This window comes from Ylistrum balloti, unplaced genomic scaffold (genome assembly GCF_031769215.1).
Source record: "Ylistrum balloti isolate Yb309-2 unplaced genomic scaffold, AGI_CSIRO_Ybal_v1 Utg369794, whole genome shotgun sequence".
Lineage (NCBI taxonomy): Eukaryota > Metazoa > Mollusca > Bivalvia > Pectinida > Pectinidae > Ylistrum > Ylistrum balloti.
This window is the reverse complement of record NW_026781975.1, coordinates 222,583-239,601: the sequence shown is the minus strand read 5'-3', so window position 1 is coordinate 239,601 and position 17,019 is coordinate 222,583. Positions and strand designations below refer to the sequence as shown.

The following is a 17,019-nucleotide window of genomic DNA, read 5'->3' as shown; positions in this document are numbered from 1 at the left end:
TGAAGGGGTTGGGGGGTTGGCAGTAACACTGACAAGTGAGAGTACACTGTGGGTAGTTACCAATAAATACACTGCAGTTTTAGTTATGGTGGTGGGGTTGGTGGTGAGGGTGAGGGGTTGGGGGGTTGGCGGTTGGGGGGGTTGGCGGTGAGGTGGAGGACTTGGGGGGAGTTAATAGTAACACTGACAAGTGAGAGTACACTGTGGGTAGTTACCAATAAATACACTGCAGTTTTAGTTATGGTGGTGGGGTTGGTGGTGAGGGTGAGGGTGAGGGGTTGGGGGTTGGGGGGGTTGGCGGTGAGGTGGAGGACTTGAGGGGGAGTTAATAGTAACACTGACAAGTGAGAGTACACTGTGGGTAATTACCAATAAATACACTGCAGTTTTGGTTATGGTTATATGAAGGGAAAACAGTAAAATATAACAGTAAAACGTTCCTTGTATTTGAGGTCAATTATGAGACCATAAAAATACACGTAGTCAGATTTAAAACTGGGGTCAACATTGGAACTAGTTCAATTAAGGATCACCAAATTGAGTGTTTGGGGTTCAAAATGGAGGTTTATATAGATTTAGGGTCTCTGGGATAAAAAGGATTAGTACCACACCATTAAATCACAGTTTTTTTGTTTTTTTTTGTGGTGAGGAGTTGGGGAGGACAGTTTGTCTGTAGATCATGAGTGTTATGTCATGCAATATTGGGGAAGTAATGAATCCAGTGTAATGGTAAGACTTTATGGGCTTGAATGTTTACAAATTTACAACAATTTTCAACATTATTTCATTAAACATGTTGGATATACTTGTATATGCTTGGAAACACTTCATCTTTTTGTTCACTTAAGTTTTTACATGCTTTTCTCCTGTGAAATTCTGCTTCAGTTTCTAGTTCTATTGACAATATGTATTTTGATGACTTAAACAGAAAAAAATCATGTGAAATGGCATTAATTTGAAGTGATAAGGAAATTTCCTGAAAGTTAACGTTTAGAGCTAATGATGTAACTGTTACCATGTACAGCACATATAAGGTAAAAATATATAACATTTATTTATAATTTACTCTCGTGTGGCTGCTTGGTGATCCACACTGACTGAAGGTACCAGGTACATGTAGAGTGGTGTCTTCTCCATGGAGATTCATCATTATCTATCAATGCCTATCAATTACTGGCTGGTTACTATGACAATATTGTTTATGTGAACACTTATTGATTATGAGACAGCTACACTACTTGACTTGCACCTGTTATCTGTCTGCCATCTTATGTATCTTTACACAAACCACTACACATCGCCTGAAACTTAACGTCTTGCATGCCTGCATTCAGTAGCATGATGTATAAATTATTTAGAAACACACAATGAACTTCATAGTTAGCACTCACATTCTTATGCAAATTACTAATTTCATGTATAAGGACATAAGGATGATTTTCATAACACAAAATTATGAATTAAAAGAAGTTGACAAGGTTGATATCTTATCTTGATATTATGACACAAAATCAATGATCCCACTATTCAATCAGACATGACAAGGGAATTATTTTGCTAATGACACAGTTATAGATGAAGATTTTGTCAAATAAAAGGATGTAATGACAAGCATTACTTCAATAAATATTATTGCATCTGTTTTGGAAAAGAATACTAAAGACAAAATCTTTTGTACCAGTAATGACCCAGGATTTATATATCTGTCTGGTCATTTATGTATTACTTCTGTAAATAATGCTTACACAGCAGGTGCCTGGTTTCTGTAATTGAATTTACTGGGATTAAATTGGGTGTCCTAAGAATGGTATACATTCATAACAATAAAACAATTTAGTTTTAAGGAAATCTACTAAACAAACATCCCCTGAAACACTGACTATAAAGGAAACAGAACAATAAAATCTAGGCATCAGTAAAACATGACCTGGTTCAAAAGACTTCAATAGAGTTTCATTACAGACTGACCACCCTGTATCTCCAGGTATTGACCATTGGTTATGTAGGCGAGAACTCTTACTTAATGGTCAAGGGTTATGGAGATTATCTCTAATAGGATTAACTAAAGTACAATGTAACAGCTATGACTTTCTTTAATTTTCGTTCAGTGACATTTAAAGACAACTAGAAGTCACTTTTATGACTGACCTAAATTTGTCAATTCTACTTCAGACAAAAATATATGGCAGTTTAATCATATCTAATTTACTTTTGGAAAAGAATTTTGATGTTGAAAGTTTTGTATTATATCAGTATATGACACGGTCAATGTAACAAATAGGCTGTCTGTATGATGTAGTGTTAAACACTGCTATACTGCTACAGTTATGTAAATAGAAATTTTTAAAATGTGTCGAATGTGTTTTGTATTACTTCAGATCTTGTAGAATTATCTCCATCTGCATGAACTTTTGTACAGTGAAACCTGTGTTAACGGGTTTAATTACCTGTGTCAGTTAAGTGGTCTCTTATTGAAGGTGGTCTCTAGTAAAGGTCTAGTCAACGTCTTAAGAGCTTAACAGGTGAATTTAAAGATGGTCTTTTACACAGGCAGCAGCCTGGAACATGTGTTGTTATAATGTTAATGACTACTTATATTACATATTTATCATACCTTTATAATTAACCAGACTGTTAGTGATTTTAAAATGTTTAAGATTTTAAGACCATAAGATTTCAACAAACCATTTAAATTTGATTTCCGTCATATTGATACAATTATAGGTATGGTAATTTCGAGAGATCCTTAGCTCTCAGAGTTTATTTTTGCCAAAATTTAAATACTTTAGACCTAATTGACAGTAAAGTCTCTAAATTGTTCACAATTTCCATAATTCAATAAGTAGTCAATGGATAGCAGCTTAATCATTGTTTAATGGTAAATTCAAAAAGATTTTCATAAATTAGTTATTTCAAAAAGTTTTAAAGTATACTAATCCTTATTTGTCCTTTTGATTACCCCAGGTATATCCAGTTTCAGTTGTGATAAGGAGTTGTGTAATGCTTGGTTTGTATGAAAACACTTCCAGTTACACCTATATAGTGTAGCACTGCCCAAGGTCCTATTGTGTTTATAAGACTTGGTGCAGTATGATTATATACAATAACTGTTGACTCTGTCTGACAAATAGCTCGTCAGCTGTTAGTTTATACTTAAACTGATGGTGGTAGACAAACAGAATTACTATAACATCTGACAATAAAGTCAAGTGTGTGTTTGTTATACCTGTAAAGCTCAAGGACTTGACTTAGAAAGCAAATATACATGGAGAATAATGATAATCAATATTTATACCTTTATTACATTGATTTCACAGGACTGTCCTGATCTAGGATAAACTACATAACTCTATCACAATCTCCCAGTAACATTTGATGACTCATATTATCTACCTTACATACCAAAAATAATCTTCTCTGTACACATTTCAATAACCATTCATTATAGCTTGCTTTTATATTTGAAACTACATGCATGCACAGACACATTTCAAAGCAAAAATACAAAGTGTTCTAGGGAACTGTGTGAGATATACAACCTTGTAACATAATTTATAAAGCATGACTTTACAATGCAATGAACCGTTATAATGTTCGACTTTAGAGTGAAGTTTAACTATGGTGGTCAGTTCTGAATAGCAGCTATGGCCAATGACCTCTCTTATTACATTGGTCATTGAATGTAAACTGTATTACACATGTTAACATACCTTTCTGTACAGAGTAGTGTGCAATGCTTTTATTTCTTGTGTGAGTGGAAGGATGTGTGTTTGTATCATCTTGTATGTGTATTGTAACAAAAATATTCTTAAAAATATTTTTTTTGCTCTTTCACATGTAAAAGATATATCAACTGCTCATCATATTGACAAGCTACTTTTCTTTGTTAAATCTGCCTTTGGTGAGTAGGTGGAGAGATATATGTAGACAAGGTAAAATATAGTTATGTTGATATTGAATTTTGTTACTGAAGACCTTTAAGACATCACACACCTTATATATTTAACTCTTTACAATAAACATATGTATACAGGTACATAGTACATCACAAATCAGAATTTCCTGCATGCCCATTACCAACCCCAATCAACTGTCACGGATCATTTAGATAAACTGTTCACAACAGAATTATTATGTCAGGTCACAGGTAGAATTTATATCTGAGTAACAGCTGTACATGTGTAACAATACATCATTTGTTCTTCAAACAGTTACCTAATGTATTATGATTTTTAACATTTACTCAAAAAAAATTGAAAAGGTAAACTGCAGAGCATTGCTTTTTTAAGTTACAGATTGCAGGCTATATTCATTATTAGACATTTTTGTGAAATAACTCTGTACATTTCATTCCTTGATTTTACCTGCAGTTATGGAGAAGGAAGGTAATATTGACAATCAATTTTTAGCCATCATACATCTTTGTTTACAAACTGTTCAAAAATTCTGTTTTATACTTAAGCAAGTTTGTCATGAAAGTAACTTTCCACATTATATCAGATAGTTAATAGATATCATTTTCAATTTCATGCTGGCTTATCCTTTTCAGTCAAAGTATGAAAAAAATGAAGTTTGTTATATATGTATGTTATTGGTGGATCATTTCAATGACATGCTTCCTTTATAAATCAGTATCTCTGTGATCTGTTTCTGTGCTTTAACTTTGTGCATTCCTTCAAAAGTGTTTCATCTGATAAATTTTTAAAACTTGTTAAGCAGGATTAGTCATTTTATTAGAACTTCTAAATCAAAATTACTTCCTGGTTCATGAGAAAGTCATTTTTTCTTGTGAATACTTGTTTTTTTTTTTTTTCATTTCTTTTTTATATTGTCATTTACTTCTCTTTCTGGACTTGTCACTAATGTAGAGATTACTAATTAGTACTGATCATTATAACAATGACTGAACTGTTTAAAACCTCAATAGATAACATATAGCAAACCATTTTTTCTGTTTTTATCATGTTTCAAACTAACTCTTTGATGACTGTGTTCTTCTGATCCATGGAAATAAAGTACCATTTAGCAAGTGTGTCACAATGAAATGTTTTACTCTTTAAATAAATCATTTGCTTTACCTAGAAGGATTTTTGTGAATGTAAAATTCAATATTTGGATATGTTGAACTTTCATTGTCACAGAATTTTTTTTTTTTCAACTTATGTAACTATATGATTTATTTAACTTTTTATGCGAAGTATGAACTTTTCGGTATGTAGAATTAAAATTTTAATTTCCAGTATTGTTTGTAACAAAAAATGGTAGATCATTTGACTTGGAGAAACAAACTGACTTGATTGTGATATACTAAACACACTGACAATTTCAATGAGATAAAAGATGAGTCAAGTATCAATCGAAAAATTTTTTGTGAATATATATTATCAGTATTCCATGGTGACTGAATATATCTCATTTATTGTATTGTTAGATATGTACATTTCCAAATTTGAAATGAATTTTTCCTTTAAAATGATGATTAAATAACTTCTGTGGGTTGTCTTTATGAAGGCGGGTTATTTCTTCTTAATTAAATTAGAGATATTTGATGTCGCATAGTTTCTAAATAATATGTCTCTTTAATATGATGAATTAAATAAGAATGAAATAATTATATAATTAAATAAGAATAAAATACTTAGTTAAGAACCTTGTAGACTTAATTGAAATGTAAGCTAGGATTTGATTTAAAGATTAGCTAGATATAAGACTTTATAATCATTATTCAAATGTGCTAGCATTCTATACTGACACATATAGCACCATCTTCATTATTATCATTTCACATTTCACTAAATAGCTAGCCATTGTAATGTTTCTTTACACTATAAACACAAGCAGTGCATACCAACATTTCACAGTGGCATGATGGAATTTTGCTTTCGATAGAAATCCTTTTGACACCTGATCACAAGTATACATCATTTATTTCCTGTTTCAATCATTTCTTTGCAGTGCATCAGGTTGTGTATGTATACACATTTACTGTAGGATAAGATAAAATCAAATTGATGGCAACAATCAACCAGCATCGATTTCATCAATGTTTGCACCCATACAAAGGGAGATAACTTCATATATATGTATAGTCTTCTGTAGTAAAACTTCCTCACTTTTCTTCTGCCATCTTTTCAGTTTTTGTCATTCACGCAAAAAATTGATTAAAACAATAACAATCTTTGTGTGATTATGTAGTCAGACATTATTTAGTTCTACCTCTTCCATGGTCATTGTTGATTATTTTATCCAGAGAATCTCATGTTACATTATTTAGCTAGTTCTTAATTGAACTTGGAGAAATTGATATCATTAATACTGTAGTACAGATATAGTAAAGTCTGTGCTTAGGTATTGTATGTTTGCTATGTGATTTTGAAGAGATGTTTGAGAAAGATTTTATTACATTTGAAAATTTCAGAATTTATTTTGTTATAGATTATAGATGTGACAATTTGATTATATTTATATCAGCAGGTATCATTTAGGTAATTAGTGGTAGTTTTAAGTAAGTTCAATTGATACAGTTAATATCAGATATACAAATATCTGACACAAGCATTAGGATCTCTTATTATGTCTCTCTAGGTTAGATTTCAGCATCATTGATTCAAAATTGAAAGGAAAAATATAAAACAATGGTATTGTATATTTACTCTGTCTAAAATATTCTCTTCTAACATTAAGATGTGGTACATTGTAAGACTCCCTTTTTGCTAGGCACAAGATGAAGAGGAGCTATTGGAGGAGAAAGCAGTACATGTGACTAAGGGCAACCAAGATGTGGTGAGTTAGCTATCACACAGATTTATTTGTACTTTTTTTTTCAAATTTTGATTTTTAAGATTTCATTATTGTGATCATAAATCTCTATTTCAACAAGACTTATTTTTCCTTGTGTGGCTCTTGTGATGATAATCACTGCAAAAATAACACAGTAAGTAACACTGAGTTGAGGTAGGATAATCTAGGTTCATGTAGAGTGTTTTAAGTGAGCTAAGCCTGCCCAATACACTAAATATATCCAGGTTCAACTTAATGTATATCTATAGATTTGGTATGAAAATGAGAAGTATCAGAATTTACAGTCATGTTGCAGTGTCTCAGGGATGTTTGGTTTATGATGTGTTCAACAATTTTAACTGTTATATCATGGATATCTTTCATATTGTAAAATCATACATTTTCCTGAGGTTAAAATTTTTGTGGTTTTCCCAAAAAAACTGCTTTCGTTGGCATTTGATATCATGGATAAATCTTGTGCATAAATCCACTAGTAACAATAATGCATGTCAACTTCTGTTTGTTTTTTTATTTCGTGGACATATAAATTTGTGGATTTAGAGTACCTGCAAATTTAACAAAAATGAATCCCCTCAAAAATGAATGATTTTACCCCCAACCCATGATAACTGGTAAATGTAAGGTCTCCGCATCTGTGTGAAGTTTAGTTATTGGGACAATGGATAAATCCAGATTTCTACATCATGATGAATAAACTTCATGAATTCAATATCATTATTAAATATTTTTTCTGATAATTTAAATATGTAAGTTTGAGATTTGAACTTAACATTTCAGAGAGTCTTGAATTCATTGTTTTGTCTGGTTTAGATATATGCTTACAATGTAAGAGACCAACAAACCAAAAAAACAAAATTTGGTAAAAAGAAAGGAAAGAAGGGAAAGAGGGGAGATGAAGATGATGAAGATGATGAGATGGGTGCTGATAATGACATAGAGAAGCCACCATTAGATCCTTCCTTTTGTCATGGTATTGGGGACATCCTTGTACAGAATACAATGTAAGTTTGTCATGGTATTGGGGACATCCTTGTACAGAATACAATGTAAGTTTGTCATGGTATCGGGGACATCCTTGTACAGAATACAATGTAAGTTTGTCATGGTATCGGGGACATCCTCGTACAGAATACAATGTAAGTTTGTCATGGTATCGGGGACATCCTTGTACAGAATACAAGGTAAGTTTGTCATGGTATCGGGGACATCCTTGTACAGAATACAAGGTAAGTTTGTCATGGTATTGGGGACATCCTCGCACAGAATACAATGTAAGTTTGTCATGGTATCGGGGACATCCTCGTACAGAATACAATGTAAGTTTTCATGGTAATGGGGACATCCTCGTACAGAATACAAGGTAAGTTTGTCATGGTATCGGGGACATCCTTGTACAGAATACAATGTAAGTTTGTCATGGTATCGGGGACATCCTTGTACAGAATACAATGTAAGTTTGTCATGGTATCGGGGACATCCTTGTACAGAATACAATATTAGTTTGATGGTATCGGGGACATCCTTGTACAGAATACAAGGTAAGTTTGTCATGGTATTGGGGACATCCTCGTACAGAATACAATGTAAGTTTGTCATGGTATCGGGGACATCCTCGTACAGAATACAATGTAAGTTTTCATGGTATCGGGGACATCCTCGTACAGAATACAATGTAAGTTTTCATGGTAATGGGGACATTTGTCATGGTATCGGGGACATCCTTGTACAGAATACAAGGTAAGTTTGTCATGGTATCGGGGACATCCTTGTACAGAATACAATATTAGTTTGTCATGGTATCGGGGACATCCTTGTACAGAATACAATATTAGTTTGTCATGGTATCGGGGACATCCTTGTACAGAATACAATATTAGTTTGTCATGGTATCGGGGACATCCTTGTACAGAATACAATGTAAGTTTGTCATGGTATCGGGGACATCCTTGTACAGAATACAAGGTAAGTTTGTCATGGTATCGGGGACATCCTTGTACAGAATACAAGGTAAACTTATAACAGATTGTACAATGTACTGCAAGATTTGCATTGGGGTTCTATTGTTTACTTGTTAAAAAGAAAAAATTCAAAATGATGTATACTTAACTGCACATTTTTTCTATGTTCTTAAAATTATTGTGACCTTTGTTCATCAATGTTTTCGTATGAGTTTAAAATCTTCATCAGATTTCATCATTCTCACAGTATTACTATGTATGAATTTATTCTATAGAGAAGGAGCAGAGGCAGAAATGAGTAAACAGGATGTGGACAAAGTGGACCGAGTAACACGAGATCTTCGTCGGGAGAAAGATGATGTAAGTCAGTAAAGTTCAAATAAAGTATGGTAATTGTCGTTTTCATGGAGTTCAAACTTGTTTTTCAAATAAAGTGTCATATCCAACCATATAATATCAAATTAATAAGATTAAATAATTTGGCTTGATTTGACATCAATTTGAAATCCTAGACTTTTTTCTTGATAACTTATTTGAATCGAAACTTATACATGTTTGCATTTCACTGTGTTGATGTGTTGTGGAGCAACTTATCAATGTCTCTGGTCAAGGTCAAATCCAATGTCTGGCCAAAAGACATCTATTTAGAAGGGTTTAACAGTCAAAGTCATTTTGAGGAAAGATTTCCTTGTACTTTAAGGTGTAACTTTGGCTTATTCATTGAAAAATGTATGCAATGCCCATTGCATGCCATTCAAAGCTCTTTGGGTAAGGTTTCTAGCACAAGGACACAATCACTGCATCACTTAATTGTTACAAATATTGGAAATGAAACTTTACATAGATATATAGAGTATCACCCACTGCAGGTATTTAATAACTATTCCAGACAAAAACTGTAAATTTCAATAACAAAAATAGGGGTATTGGAATGTTATTGAGTCCATTTGATTTTGAATGACATTCATATATCAGGTTACAGAAGACGTAGGGATGTACACATACATTGTATTTTGTACAAAAATCTTGGAGTAATTAATGAAACATTTGTTGTGTTTCAAATGGCATGGAGATTGATGTGAAAAAATGTTACTTTGACAGTATACAATACATTATTGACTAAGCACAAACTTATCACATTACCCAGCAAACATAACAGAATTTAAAAAGTTAAACCATTTAGGAAGACAAACAGACAGACTGTCTTTGTAGCCTTATGTCAATTAATGAATTGTATTACACTGATGGGAAAATGATTTTCTTAATAAATGAAATTTACATATAATTTAAGTTTCTTTGTTGACTTAAAGCCTTGTAATTATATAGCACAGATAAAAGTGACCTCCAGTTGGAAAACTCTGTCTATAACCTGTAACAGTCTGTTATTGACATTGGTGTAACATGACTCCAAACACGCCAGTATTGTTCCTGTAATTAATTTTACTGGTTTTCAAACATGTTTAGACAAATACTCATTCCTTTGGTCGTCTTTACAGATGTTCCTAAAACAGTTGAAGATGCAGTTACGAAGAATGAAGGTTGGAGATGTTGGACTACAAGAAATTGTGAATAATGTTATGGAGGACCTTCTCAGCAAAGCAAAGATGTACCAGGACGAAAAACAAGAAGTAGAAGATGTAAGATAATTAATTGTTTGTCACTGACTAATTAAATATTTGTCAATAACATACAAAAAACAAATATCACTCTGGTAAATACTTACATTTGTGATTTTGTCTCACGATACAATTTTTTATCTATTGAATATGTTTTATGAATGCTATTTACAGCTTTTCACCAGACTAGAAATCTCATTTAAAGGTGTTTAATGATAACATTGTAGGATAAGGGAAATGTCACCTCACTCTCAACTATGTATGTGTTAGCATCATTCTGACATATAATTCACAAGATATTTTAATGAAATGATTAGTGACAAAAACAAAGAAATAAACACACTTGGTATTGATTGTTCTCACATCATGGGTGTTCGGGTGGCGCAGTGGTAATGTGCTCACCTTCCACCATACCATCCAGGGTTCAATTCCTGGTATGGACATGGAAAGGTATGGAGTAGTCTGCCTGACTATATGGGTTTTCCCTGGGTACTCCAGTTTCCACCCACAGTAGGATCCCTCCGTATGCATCCATCCAATCCAATAAGAGTGATTAATATAAGCTGATAGCTTTTTTACAATTGTTGTAAATAAATGAAGTTTATATTGATATAACATCAAACATTTATAAATTGTCTTTTTTTCAGTTTTGGAAATTTAAAGTTTTTCAGATCAAAATCTAATTAAGATTCTTATTGTCACTAAAATGTATTTGCAGATATTTAGAAACAAATTTGATTTTTCCAGCTAAATGTACAATATTTTTAAATGTCTACTGCTGGTATATGGCCTACAAGAGTACCTATAGGTGTTTAATGTTTATATGTTGAATGAACAGTTGTTGATGTTATATATAACAATCATATTACAATACTTCAGATAACAAGAACACAAAAACCTGTGAGACAATACATATTACTTGTACTTGTAGGGAATTTTAGCCATTAAATATGTTAGGATTTCCATATTTTTGTCTGTCACTGAGACTAAGGGGTGGTCATAGTTTCGTCAGTTAGAGTGTCACCTGCATAGTCTCAGGTGAACATCGGAGGTGTGTGTTTTCATCACTCCCTATTACATCATGATTCTTAGAAAGTTGAGAAATGCACCATTCAGTGTTGTGGTGGTTGTGACCTTGGGAAGGATACTTTGCCCTAATAGCTCTGAATGGCATGCAACAGGCTTCATTGTTCATGAAGTAGACAGCCAGATACTACAAGGAGACTCCATCTCAAATGTCCCTGACTAATGCAATAAACTGAACAAAACACAAAAAATCACTGAAACGAGAAATTCCTCATCACCTAAATAAACATAAAGTACAATTTCTGTAGAATCTGAAAAATCTTTTTTTGTACTAGAATGAAATTGCGAAATTATTAATTTGGTCATGATTTTTTTAGTTATGTCAGTTTTTGGTCAGATGGCAGAGTTAACACTAACATTAAAGATGTTCAGAATATTTTAGATGTTTTGAGTGTGATATTCACATCATTGGCTAAACTCCTCCTGTGTTGTGTATGGTATACAGGAGACACGACGACAGATGGCTAAAGACAAGAACCCTGGTGCTGTACAAACTGAGGTGGACAAGCTCGATTCCCAGCTTGAACAGAAGCTTGTCAAGTTGCATGAGGATGAGCGTGACTTCATCAGACAGGAGCTGTCTAAACGAACTGACCTGAAGGATGAGGAGGTAGGACTTTTTCCCACTATAACTTTTTTCTGATGATGATTTCTTATTTTTCCCCTGAATAATAGATATTCTCTATTATTTTCATAACAACCTTTTTTGAAAATTAATTTTTGTCTTTCATTACAAAGTAAGGGTATGATATTTGGATATGAAGCAAAAAATCACTTGAAAATGCTAAGTTTTCAGTTGACTTAACAAGCTTTAAACTACATAGCAACCAAAAAAGGAAAATGTTCCAAATTTTCCATGATCAATAAACCAGCTGAAATTTATATTTTTGGGTCCTAAAAATCCAGAAAAGGATTCACAAATTTTTGGTGATAATGCATACAAAATTCAGTTGAAATCTAGCCAAGATTTCTAGAGTTATACACAAGAGCATAACCTTAGCAACTAGAAAACATCAAAATTCATAATACTATTAACCAAATCATGTTGTCAACTACACCTTCAACTACGCCATAAAAAGATGTAGTCCCTGAGTGAAATTTCTTCAGAACGTCATATAAATTGCCCATTTTCAACTTATAAGTACCAGTATAGATGACAAAGTTTATAAAAAGACAGAAGTCCAAGATAGTATGTTAGAAATTCTTTTTTTATTGAATTATGTCTTACTTCCGATCAAAACATCCGAGGAGTACATCCTGAATGGTATTTTGATGATTTTTAGGGGTGGAGTACATACCCCTGTAAGACATTATATGTTTTCAACTTTGAATTGATGTTTATTTACTGAACATGTGAAGTTCACATTAACATAAGGTATCATATTGTAGATTGAAGCAATCATGGCTGCCCTTCTAAAGGATATGGCTAATCTGGAGAAAAAATTGGGACTCGAGTTCCACAGACAAAATAGGGTGAGTACAAAACAAAGGAAATGTGCAAAATAAATAGTATGGGTTTTCAATAATCCCATTAAATGCTGGACTGTAAACCTTTGTCAATATACCTACAGAACAGCGTAGGTAAATTTTTGTCCACACCGATGAGGACATCTAGCGTCACCATTGTTTATACAATCCCAAATCACTGTCAATTCAGTATTTGTATCCAGATTTACGTAAAACTTTAAACAAATGTCAACTAACACTTTCATGTTTCTGTGTTCTAAGGTCAAGGTCAATTACTAAGTTACTATTTATAGAAGTTTTTCAAACTTTGATACTGATTGGTAGATATTTTCATGCTTATTACTTAGTGTTAATAGAAAAACAATTGTAAAAGTAATTGATCATAATGATTATGTTAGGAAGACTCTCTGAAAACATTTATTGATCATAACAGTTGTTGGAGGAACGCCTTGCCAGGAGGAGACAAATCCTGGAGTTTCGTAAGTTACAAGACCAGCAGTCGAAAGAGGAACTAAAAGATAATGTTCAGGTTATGGAGGAGGCAGTTAAGGACTTGGTTAATAATAAAGATGTGAGTTCTAAAGAAGCAACACAGCTCATCAACCAGTATATGCTTGATCTTCAGAAACTTCACAGTCAGCATGAAAAAGGTGGGTAAAAAGTGGTCACGTCACACAGAGCTGCTGTTGACCATATTACATTGTATATTGTTTGTGTTTTTATGTTATTAAATGGTTACAAACAGAAAAATGTCATTTGACAAAAGTATTCCTGACAACAGCTAAGTTCTTATAACAATGAAAAAGGTCCTTTGGCTACCTTTTTCTGTAAGTACACTAACAATTAGTTTACAGTCAAAAAGACAAAACAAGGCAGATCTTGTAATAAACTTGAACATGGTACTCAATCATTTTAAATCCATGAATTTAAGATGATGCTTATCAGATAAATAACATTATTTGTGAAACATTGTCCATGTATATCAACATCAAGGTTAATCATTCTGTAAACACAAAATTGTATGATTGAAAATAATACTGAAATTTACATGAGTAATTCATTCTTATCTGTGTCATCTTCAAGACATGGCACATGTTATACAGACAATTGTTTAGTGTCAGATTTGAGGTTGAGCCAGAACAGATGTTTGGCTGTCAGCAGTTAGCTGTATTTGCTTTTGGTACTTATAATACTTGCTATACAATTATGGTCTCTGTACAATTGGCTGTGCGGGCAGTATTTCTAAATGACTCTAACGAAAGTCTATTGCAGTTGATTTTAAGAACATAATTCTTTTAGCTATATATAGCTTGATTGGTTTCTTTACACCAACAGAATCCAACAGACAACTAGAAGACTTATCTGATAAACTAAGATCCAGACGGATGAAACGTTTGAATCAGCTTCAAAATAAGCATGAGAGAGAAAGAGCCATACATAAGGAGAAACGAGAGAGGGGAACAGACGCCGCAGATTTCTCTCAGGTAAGAATCCGCGTAAAGTTCTACTGACCTGTTTGCTTCAGTAGTTAAAATCTACCAAGGTAATTCCAAGGTAACTCTACCCAAGTAGATCTACAGGTTCATCAACCAAGGTAAATCTGCTAAGAAAAATCTTCTAAGGTGAATCTACTCAGATAAATCTACCTGATAAATCTACCCCAGATCAATCTATCAGATAAATCTATCCCAGGTTAATCTAACCAGGTAAACATGTCAAGGTAAAGTTATCCAGGTAAATCTACCTGGTACTGTTGATCATAGATATGGCACTTGTGTTTGTATTGTCCGTGGTCTTGGCTACAGATGTCTTCAAATGACCAGACAGAAGATGGGATTTCATCTTGATTTATTTCTCTGATCAGTGGTTTATCTTGTGTTCATAACTTTATATAACTGTGGGGGATCATTAAAACTTCTTGTATCACTGTGTATTATATATCATGCCTTATACTTTAATAAAACCACCAAAACAACACTACAGTTCTAATTATAAGATCAAATAATTGTTAACACCAATTCTATATGAAATGCAATGGCTTAACTTATAATTTTTTACTTATGAACAGGGCTATCATGACCTACTGCAGAAACAACGAACAGAAACCGAGATCACAGAGACAGAGATAGATCAACAGGAATTAGAGACAATAGAGATAGATCACCTCACAGGAGTCTCAGATTATAAATAATCTCAAACAGGTATAAATAATCTCAGACAGATAAAGATAATCTCAAACAGGTATAGATCACCTCAGACAGATATGTAAAGTCTCAGACAGGTATAAATAATCTCAAACAGGTATAGATAATCTCAAACGGGTATATATAATCTCAGACAGGTATAGATAATCTCAAACAGGTATAGATAATCTCAGACTGACATGATATCAACACCATCCTAATGAAAACATCTCTAGATTTGGGAAAAATAAAGATGAATATTTAAAATGTTTAGATTGATTTTAAAATGGTATTACAATATGAATAATTATGGAATTTCAATATTTACTGTTCTATTGATGATATGCTCATTTAGATAACCAGGAGAAAGTTTGTCATCTGTATATACATACATATCGTACTTTGGTTAAATTCATTTCTATAGAAAAATACATGTTTCTTTGAAAAAGGTGACATTTCCGAAAGGATTTTAGGACTGATGATGTAGCATAAACATAGAACACTTGACTGTTGAAGATAGATATTGGTTATGATAAGAATGAAAAGACACCTATGTGAAAGTTGTAGAAAGCCTGATTCTTTATGTAACAGAAACTATCATCAGACGAGGCTATTCAGGTGAGTATGCGGACAGAGAAGATAAGGCAACAGCTTGAGGGGTTCGGGCAAGACTCTCGAAAGGCAGAACAGATCATAGACTTACACAAGGCTCGTATGGACCAGCTTAATGGTGGGTAATATACATCATAAGGGTACATAATTTATTATAGACTTAACATGATACGGTTATAGACTGGGTATGATGGACAGATATTGAATTTATTTACCTCCTTTACATTTTTGAATAGAAAACTGTTCATTGTTTGTACTGCTATAGATCTCAGACTCTGATAGACCTTTGTGTATTAACTAGAAGAATATGTATCTAAAAAAGAATATTATATCACAAAAAACAATCAACATTGAAAACAAAAATTATATTTCAGTAGAAGCTGATATGAAAAATTGTAATAATACCTATTGTTTTTAGAAAAAAGGATGGATGAAAGAAACCTTATGGCAAGCAAAGTAAATGAGAGATGGGAGAAAAAAATGCAGGTATATTAGATTCTCAGTCAAGGGCTCTCAGAACTAAAATAGTCACTGCTGTTATAAAAATCAACCTTATTGTTAAACCAATACAGATTTTCTACTGTGTGACATCTAGAGGCCTTGCACTAACATAAAATGATGCCATTGGACTTTGTCCATTGAAGTAAGGAGTACGACTTTTTTGTATTTTTCTGGATTAATTTTTTTTTTTGATTATTAATATACTACAAATTACATACTTTCCTGATTGTTTCACAATTTTCTTGATACTTTTTTATAAATACATCTGTTGGAAATATTGTTTTAACAGCAACTAGATGAACAGGAGCAACAATCTTTTGTGGAGAAGGAGACAATGAATGAACAGCAGAACCAGACAGTCAACCGTGTACTGTCCACCAGTGTGGAACTGACCGATGAGTAAGTACATGTCACACATTTTACTTCAATCTGTAAATTCTGAGGTTCTCAGTAAGGCAGGTTATCTCTGTTTAAGTACCGCAAATTTCATTACAGAATGGTAGGATTTCAAAAATAACATATGTGTTTATATGGCAATTATTGTGAACTTGCAAATTCATTAATGGACTAATTTGCATTTACATTATGTACACATTTTTCAACACCAGGGCAAAAAAGAAGATCATTAGAGAGCACCAACACAATATGGAGGTTCTGAATAACCAGCTGGATAAAAGTAAAATACGACAGCAACGGAAGTAAGGAACCAAACAGACATTATATAATCAACAGTAACAGAACATCTCTTTGTTGTTAATGGAAAATGACAGGGTTTTCAAAGTCTCTCAGATAAAT

The 17,019-nt window shown here is 32.9% G+C and overlaps 1 protein-coding gene across 1 annotated transcript in view; it reads left to right on the top strand.

Moving 5' to 3' along the window:
• LOC132544364 (trichohyalin-like) overlaps positions 1-17,019 on the top strand; it is a 31,409-nt gene that overhangs the window by 4,939 nt on the left and 9,451 nt on the right. The window contains exons 4-17 of the mRNA XM_060207949.1: positions 4,371-4,385; positions 6,718-6,783; positions 7,612-7,802; positions 9,035-9,119; positions 10,256-10,396; positions 11,907-12,071; positions 12,851-12,934; positions 13,362-13,578; positions 14,264-14,412; positions 14,997-15,101; positions 15,703-15,841; positions 16,142-16,209; positions 16,514-16,623; positions 16,833-16,922. Coding sequence (XP_060063932.1) covers positions 4,371-4,385; positions 6,718-6,783; positions 7,612-7,802; positions 9,035-9,119; positions 10,256-10,396; positions 11,907-12,071; positions 12,851-12,934; positions 13,362-13,578; positions 14,264-14,412; positions 14,997-15,101; positions 15,703-15,841; positions 16,142-16,209; positions 16,514-16,623; positions 16,833-16,922 — 1,625 coding nt within the window. The remainder of the gene's footprint in view (positions 1-4,370; positions 4,386-6,717; positions 6,784-7,611; positions 7,803-9,034; positions 9,120-10,255; positions 10,397-11,906; positions 12,072-12,850; positions 12,935-13,361; positions 13,579-14,263; positions 14,413-14,996; positions 15,102-15,702; positions 15,842-16,141; positions 16,210-16,513; positions 16,624-16,832; positions 16,923-17,019) is intronic.